This window comes from Plectropomus leopardus, chromosome 15 (genome assembly GCF_026936395.1).
Source record: "Plectropomus leopardus strain MGB_pleo_1.0 chromosome 15, ASM2693639v1, whole genome shotgun sequence".
NCBI lineage: Eukaryota > Metazoa > Chordata > Actinopteri > Perciformes > Serranidae > Plectropomus > Plectropomus leopardus.
Genome location: NC_142190.1, coordinates 18,181,285 through 18,190,049, shown reverse-complemented (window position 1 = coordinate 18,190,049; position 8,765 = coordinate 18,181,285). Strand labels below are relative to the sequence as shown.

General features: G+C 39.7%; 1 protein-coding gene and 1 long non-coding RNA gene across 4 annotated transcripts in view; one reads left to right on the top strand and one right to left on the bottom strand.

Moving 5' to 3' along the window:
- The first annotated feature begins 125 nt into the window (after positions 1–125).
- The window catches only part of LOC148187269 (uncharacterized), a 21,505-nt gene continuing 12,865 nt past the window's right edge, over positions 126–8,765 (top strand). The window contains exon 1 of the long non-coding RNA XR_015778848.1: positions 126–446. This is a non-coding gene — a long non-coding RNA (uncharacterized LOC148187269). The remainder of the gene's footprint in view (positions 447–8,765) is intronic.
- fgf13b (fibroblast growth factor 13b) overlaps positions 1,847–8,765 on the bottom strand; it is a 26,524-nt gene continuing 19,605 nt past the window's right edge. For all 3 annotated transcript variants that reach the window (XM_088088035.1, XM_042498993.2, XM_042498994.2), the window contains 2 exons: positions 8,388–8,586; positions 1,847–3,254 (listed from right to left, as the gene is read on the bottom strand). In XM_088088035.1, coding sequence (XP_087944161.1) covers positions 3,115–3,254; positions 8,388–8,586 — 339 coding nt within the window. In that variant the 3' untranslated portion in view covers positions 1,847–3,114. The remainder of the gene's footprint in view (positions 3,255–8,387; positions 8,587–8,765) is intronic.

The following is an 8,765-nucleotide window of genomic DNA, read 5'->3' as shown; positions in this document are numbered from 1 at the left end:
GTGTGAGTGGTGGCACTGTGCATACAGGAGGAGCTGCTAACAGGCGCGTGCGGCCCACTGCACATTTAAACAGGTGTGTACCTCCCATTGTTTGTAGCCCGCGTGAGAGATGACTTCACTGCAGTGAAAACGTTTGTTTTTTAAATTCAAACGCAGAAAAGTAGAGCTTAAAACGTGGTTTTTCGTTTGACAAAACGTGTTGTGAGTTTTGGGAAGTTAATTCATCTATTTTGTTTCGATTTGGGTTTTTTTTTACTTTTTGACTGGTGCCACGCGAGCTGGAGACGCTGTGCAAACATATCGCGCGAGCCTTTTTATTTGAATAAACCTACTCTGAAGGATTCATACGGACAATGATGTCTTCGGTTCAAATGGATTATTACTTGCATCTAAAAGAAGACCGTTGCATCGTTAAAATGGAAGGAAATACGTCAAAAATGGCCATGGTGAGTAAGTAGATTTTTTTTGTGTACACTTTGACACTTTGCTAGTGTGAACATGTGAAATCCTCAAAACCTGCTTATAACTTATGAAATAGCACAAGGGAGAAAAGCTCTACCACATAGGCCTTTTTCAGAGAGGACGTTTTGACATGTCATAGTAGGAAAAACACAGGTGTGTTCAGTAACATAATAATTAAGGACAGCTGCACCTCACTTAGAGGAGGCCCTGGTCCATACTGGCTCAGTAGGATAGCTTACTGGGACTCTTAATGGGCCTGAGCCATCCTTAAATTCTATCAATTTCACTTGTACTTTTTTTACTCTGTTGTGAAAAAGGCCCATTGCTCAGTGTGGATTGATTTCAAACGTTTTCTCACTCATCCCTAGTGGTACATAGGCAACAGATAGGTTAAATCTTATTTTCCCAAAAGTTAAGATATCTCTGACATTGATGTCTCTTTCCAACACAATGAGGTCGAATGGAATCTCATTTATGGTGTACAGCATTTGAAAAAATCAGGAACATTTCTGTCTCGAATCAATGTTTCTTTTATTTGGGATGATCCACAGAAGTCACTGTTAGCACACTGCGATACTGCGAACTACTTCTTAAAAAATCAAATCCCATTGAACTCCATTGTAATAAGGTGGCAGAAGAAGTCTCAGAGGTGGATATCACAAAGCCTGGAAAAATAAACTAAATCTGCCAGTAGAAGTCAATATAAAAAATATGTTGTACTGTATTTTGGGTAAAGTGTAGGAACAGTGTTCTAGCATATACAGCACTGTGCAAAACTCTTAGGACACCATTTGTTGTTTTAGCAAAGTTATAATGAGGATGTTTATTTATTTATTTATGAGTTTCTTAATTAAAATACAAACAAAGAATGCAGAAAATATGCACAATGTATTAAAACACCAAAAAAAAAGTCAGAACAAATTGTTTTTTTAAGTTTAAGGTCAATATTTAGTGTGAAACAAAGGATCATACGACCATAACAAAAAATAGCTCAAACAATCAATACTGAGCTCTAGTCTTGAATGCAACCTGGTGTAAATACACCAGAAGATTAATATTGTACATGTCATATTGTCTGCCCAAGAGAACTGGAAAGAGGGGTAACACTAAATACTTGCAACTTGAGCCTGTTGAAGTTGTTTTATTCTGAAATATTTACATTTTTAATACTGTATACATACTTCCTGTATATTCTCATTGTATTTGGGTAAAGATACTACTGAGAAATAAATATGTATGATAATTGAAATAACAAAGTTTAAGGTAGCCTAACACTTTTGCACAATACTGAACAATTGATTTAATCTCTATTATTGCAAACTAGACTCAAAGAATTTCAACAGTACATGAACAGAGGTGCAGATGAAAAGACAACGACGGTAACTTCTTTAGAAACAGTTTATTTAGTGCATTTCTAGTTTGTCCACAGCAGGAACCAAAATAGTAAGTTAATCTGTGCTCCCATTGGTCCAGGTGGTTCTGGTTCTGGTCCAACACCATTGGTCCATTCATGTTCTGGTGCAATACTATTGGTCCAGTAGTGTTCCAACACCCTCCCATTGGTTCACTAGTGTTCTGGTATGACACTATTGGCTCACTAGTGTTCTCTTTAGGTCAGGAACACGTAAGACCAGGAAAAAAAACAAACAAACAAACAAAAAAAAAACGGACCTTCGGCATGCTGCTACTGAGCAGAGGTCCACAAGCTTCCATGCAACAACAAACAAACAAACAAACAGCAAGGGACAACAACAACAAACGGAAAGATAAACAACAGCATTGCTTGTAAGAAGTAAGCATGGAAGCATATACAGTAAACCTTATTTTAACCTGCTAAAGCCCTCAGGAGGTTTGTCTGATATACAACAGATCTTAAAAAGGTAAAATCCCCCCCAAACCCGACACATGCGTGCACACACTCTCGCTTGCCCACACACGCACACAACACTCCTACTGCAAGCACAGCGTGACCACTCACACGCACGTGCGCACACACACACACACACACACACACACACACACAGGCGCACCTGCATGCAAACAAAGTCCTCATAAGTGTACAAGGAATACGTTCGTCATTTTTAAAAATATGACTTAACCCCATGAGCTCTGTGTAAACATAGCATACGGTAGAATAGATAAAGACTTCCTTCCTTCCTTCCTTCCTTTGTCACACTCTAACTTCCTCTGACTTTCCTTTAACTGCAATAACTTAGTTAATACTTGGACTCTTTGGTTCTCTTTAACAGTCTGTTAATCTGACTATGTGACTGACTGACTCTCTCTGTCCATCGGTTCTTACTCCTTCTCCCTCGCTTGTTCTGTCTGGTTATGATACAGCAGGAAGAGTAGTCAAGGGGAGAGATTCAAAGGTCCTGTCCCTCTGCAGACCAGAGCAGCAGAGCCAGACGGATTGATTGTCCTTGATTTATTTACATCACAGTCAGTCACAGTGGGCTCCGTTAAGTGGAAGAACACATTCCTGTCCTCCTTCGTTTTCTCCTCCTCCTATCCCTCACCAGCCTGATGTGTGGGCATGTCGGCCTGAGATCTGTGAGTGTGTGTTTGTGTTTGTGTTTGTGTTTGTGTTTGTGTGTGTGTGTGTGTGTGTGTGTGTGTGTGTGTGTGTGTGTGTGTGTGAGGGGTGTAGGGCTAGGATAAGTCATTGTTGCTGGGCGACTTCCCTCCGCCGTTAAGTAGAGCCGAAGCGCTGCGACTCTTTGTCGGTGTGCCGCTGCCTGACCGTGAGAGTTCTGTCAGGTCATGGAGAGAGGGCTCCCTATACATGGCCACTACACACACACACGCACATACACACACACACACACACACACACACACACACACACACACACACACAGAGAGAGAGAGAAGACAAGAATCATTAACTGAATTATTAATCGTGTTGTTGGTCTAACTGAATCTCTCGTTTGGTATGCATGCCATGTTCAGGCAGTTAGGTACATTTAGTTCCCCTTCACGTAGATAACTGAGAGGTTTGCTTTGTACAACAGTCTAATTAAATCTGGTTTTAGAACAAGTTCTGACTTTACTGCTAAAGGGAAACTTCTGCAGTGCTAAGCTGTAACATAATGATCCATAAAACAATGATGATCTCTAGTCGTAAAGGTGTTGTATATTAAGTTCAAAGCTTCAATATAGCAGCAAATAACTGTTTTCTATGTAAAGATATAATCGTATCCTGAACAGAGAATAAAGTTAAGTTCCCTCTGTTTGTTGTACTCTGAGCTTCTCTGTTTTTTGTTGAGGTAGAAGGTCTGGCCGCATGTGCATGTGAGTGCCTGTGTATGTTTCTAGCCAGTGTCTGACAGTTACTTTATGACTTAACAGCCACAGTGGCTGGCAGGTGAAAAAAAATCTTTTTTTTTTACCAGCTAAATTAACAAATTGCCTTTTTGTTTTACTTACTTTACTTCTTTCAGTACATTTTATTTAGATAACACAGCATTACGTTGACTGCAAACTTAGCGTAGAGGCAAGACCAAAATGTGAAGCAAAATTATTTAAATATATTGAACAGCTCATCACCACAGCCTCAGCATGTGCATAAGTTGAGTGTATCCGTCTAGGGCTTTTATTGTGAAAGATATGAACGGAAGAAGTAGAGCTAATGGGCTGCCGCTTGACCGCGAGAGGCAAAAAGAGTTTACAGTCTTGCTTCAAACTATGGGGTATCTGTTATTACCTCATCACCTTCATGATTGTGGGCGCGACGCTAGCCTGCAGCAGACCGACAGCAACTGATAGTTAGCAGATCAGCTGATGTCCTGTATTGTAAACAGCGCTGCAAAACGAGAAGCACTCGAGACAGTCAGGTTTTGCAACACTAGTGCAGGTGTATGTGCATCTGGGACACCAACAGCGCAGCCATGCACCCTGAAATGACCCCAAAACACAGCAGTGACCCTCAGCATATAGACTTTTTTGGTACAAACATTCACCTGCCACTGTGGCCGATAGCCCTCTGAGATTTACTCGCGAAACAGAAAATCTACCTGAATTTGGTAGCTTGGTGGGTGTTTATGTCGGACCCTGTATCTATAATCATCACAGTTGTGCACTACGCTCATACGGTGGTTACCAGTGATTAACATCATCCTAATCCACAGAGTTCTGTCAGCACTGTCTCCAAGGTTAGCATTGTGCGTGCTGTTACCGCTGTTAATGGAGTGCCAGAAGGATGGGACTATGGGCGGGATGAGTGTGACGTGTTATGCGTGTTAGAGGACAAGATCAGCAGCCCTATAGCAGGGGTGGTAATTAAACGTTATTTTCATGTTATGTCAATGTTATTGTTTAGAAAATGCTGCCGACACATATATTATATGTCACACAGAGGCTGACCTTTGTGTTAAACATCACGCCCATCACGTCTCTTTTGTTTCTGCAATGCCAGCTTGTTGTTCACACACTGGAGTGGCATGATGCTGCCGTCGTTAAGTTCTGTATCAAAATGCAGCCCTGTGGCGTGATCTCTGTGTAAAAAGGACTATAGATATGTTCTGAATATTGCATACAGCTCCTTAAAACAGTATTATACGAACGATCATTCTTTTTATTATTATTTTTCCCCATAAACTTGCAATGGCTGATTTTTTTATTTTATTTTATTTTTTGTGCACTTGGAGGCAGCAGAAACAAACCATTATGCAACACTGACATAAATCACCTCTTAAGTTGCAAGCCTGTTGGAAAACAATTACTTACACAGCCAGCAGGTGTGGAGCAACATTAGCATTCATTTGTGTTTGTGTCCAATATTCACTTTCCTTTTGGCTGTCTTTTGCTCTCCACTAAACTCACAGAATAATATCTGGCTCTTTAGATGCTACAGAGCTAGTTGCCTTCTTCGTCCGTCTGCAGTCTGGTGCTGGGCTGGTAGTGTGCAGACGGTTTTTAAAGCTTTTCAGTGAAAATGTCACTGCACAGAAAGTAGTTATGTGATCCGATGTAACATAAAACTATTTATTACAGCCTATCTTTATTTCTCTCTTTCTAATTTTTGTCCTTCTCGTCATTGCTCTATTTCCATATCTTCATGTTTACTTTCTTGCATACACCATGACTTTAGGATGTACTTTCATCTCAGTTTGTAACAGCCAGGTCTCTCTTTGAAAATAATCACATAAAATCTTTTGATTTTAGTCTGTGATAGATGAGATCAGGAAACTGAGTTTAGGCGAGTGATGGGCTGTAAGTTAATCCACCATACTGGACATTTTTCTCATGTTTTCATTTTTGTTGATAGGCTGAATTTTGACTGATAAGTTCTCAAAGACATGAAAAATGTTATTTCACATAACAGATTTGTTTGTAGTGGGAGGGAGGATATCATATTTTCCCATGCACCAGGGTGAGAAAACTGAGAACCTGAAGTCTGGTGACTTTGGTGAATTGTTTCTTGTGTTGCCATGGTGACACCACTGTCAATCAAATCTGCTTAAAGCACACCCGCAGAGTCCTGATGAAGCCAATTAGATAGTGAATGTTAAATGTATTAAACAATAATTAGGGATGTTTTTCCTAAAATTAATGTTGATTGTTGCTCAATGAATCATGAATATTCAAAGATCCCCCTCTGATCTCTTTTTAAGTGTCAGAGAACCTAATTTCTCAATCAGCAAAGTGGCGCCATTTTGGTTATCTTACAGAAGATGTTTCTTTTTTCTGATTGTGTCCTTTTCTCACTAGTTTGAGTTGGAAAATAGGGATGTCAGCTATTGTGTTGTAGAAGTTATGTAAAGCCTTTTGTGGCTCCAGAGGAAGTTGTGTGAAGTCTGATAGTTTGCCTCAAGAGATGTAACTTGAGTCGGCGTCAGTTGGAGCTACAGAGTTTGGAAATGATCAAAATCTTTTGGTGTAGAGTTACAAAGAAGTGAGCTTATCAGACCTGTGTAGCCCGCTCCTCATCTTTGCTTAAGGGGTCGCAGCTTAAAGCTACATTAGCAGCTAGCATAACACACCAGAATGTCTGGCAGTCAAGTTGCATTGTGGGTAATATAGGCAAGTTAGGATGGACACTGCATGGAATAAAAAAGGCGATAGATGCTGTTGAAATTAGGTCACGTCTGTTCCTAAATACTTCACCTTGACCTCAATGGAGGATAATATTAAGTCAAGGAAAGAGTGTTAAAGAAGTATTTTCACGATATAAAGAAGACTTATAAAACTAGGCCGTCTCTGCAGTAGAAAGACACAAATACTTCTCAAATTGGAGCCAGAGAAAACAGAGAAAAAGGCGACTTTTGCTCAAGCGGTAGAAAACCTACAACTACCAGAATGCTACGCTCCTGACGAAATGTGGAACGGTCCATATGAAACAATAGCGGCCAGCCAGATCTCGTATTTAACAGTGAGCTAAAGCAGCATTTGAGGCAAGAAAAATGCAACTCAGTAACAGACTCCTGGTTTATATTTGATCAGTGCCGCTTAGTTTTGTCGTTTGATCATCGTTTTTCGGCCTCAGATTTCACTGTGCAGGAAGCAGTGTGGCACCCACTTCCTGTTTACCAATTCTCGCCATTACAGTGAAACAGGGCATTAAAAATGTGTCTGAAAACATTCTAGGTGAGAAAAAGGCAGTGCAGTATAATGTGGAGTAACCTTGATTTATATTTGATCAGCGCTATCTAGTTTTACCGTTTGATATGATTTCTGTCTGAGTTTGAGAGCGAGAGAAGGGCAATATGAAAATATGGAAGTACAGCCTGTACTTTGAACCACAGCACCACGAGCCAGCGAAACACCACCAAATGACGTGACTTACATATTGGTTAGATGGAGGACAGTTTACACAGTTCATCTACAACCCGCATTGTTTTGATACAAAGCTGGTTGAAAATTGCCAAAATATTCCTTCAAGAGAATTCAACTGCACTCACACTAGGCTACGTTATTATGCAACGGTGGATGTTTTTGTGACGTGGGTCACCTAAAATGTTGCTGCAAGACGGTATTGTGGGACTACATTATCTCTAAAGGATGGTTTAGTTTACCCGACGCTAAAAGAGATAAGAAAGGAAGCACCGAGGCACCTTTTGTTAACATTTAGAAAATTGGACCAGCTTTTGTCCTGGCTGCAACTTAAATAAAACTTCCCGTTAAAAAACGGCCATTCAACCGCAGTTTTGCTGCATCAATTTTCATGCTAAATATTGCCCTTATGATGATATACGATAGTATATCAGTTCTTTCTCAAAGATGACAAAATGTATTAATGTTTTCACTTTTAATTGATGATATTGGATTGTTGATCACTGAATTGATTTATCAAACCTGATCGATGTATATCTTTACCAATACTGTTTTAACCCTTTGAAACCTAAGCAGATTGACTTGATTTCTTTCAAAAACATGAAAAGAAGGCAATGAGCATCTTTACAAGAAATGTTCCCAAAAATAGCTAGAAAATTACCTTAAATTAGCCACAAAACAGGAAAGAAAGTAACAAAGTAACCAAAACAAAAAATGGCTTGAAAAAAAGTGCTAAAAATAAACAATAATAAATACTTATAGTTTTCTTTAATCTAATTTTGAATGAATTATTACATTAATTATAAATATAGATTTCTTTATGTTTATCTCATTTGATTATTTTCTACGGAAACTCTCTCTCTCCTTTTATGCTAAGTTTTAGGTCATTTTCTTATCATGTTTTTTATCTTTTTTTTGCAATATGCAGAACAATTTATGCCAAGTTGTTGCCTTTTTTTCCATGTTTTTGGAATAAATTACATTTTAGTATAAATCCTTGCAAACAGTGTCAGAACACTGTACACAAAACTGATTACCTAAGGATGTTCTTTTCTGAGCTATAACTGTGTCGACTGTATTTAATCATTAATATTTAACATCCCAGAGAAAACCTTTGCAGAATAAAAGTCCTCTCTCCTCTACTAGCCTTACCTTTGAGCGGTTTCGGTATGAAGTGTGCGGCGGCCTTGTTCTTCTTGACGTGGTTCCCCTTCATGATTCCACCCTCCTTGTTGAGCCCGAGGTACCAGGCCCGCCCTGAGGCCTGCTGCCGGTACAGCATGGAGGAGTAGGTGACGTAGTAGTTCTCAAACACAGACTCCTTGAACTTACACTCCGGGGTAAAATGTTCCTGAGGGGAAAGCGCGACAGACGTTAGAACAAATCATAAAAGAAAAAGACAAGAAGGTGATTAAGTAGACATGTGGAGGTGGGGTGTGGGGGGGCGTTAGCCACAGAGAAGGCGCTGAGTCACAGAAGGTATGAGTTTGTAATGGCAACTCCATTAAAAAGTGTTCAATCATTCCTCCA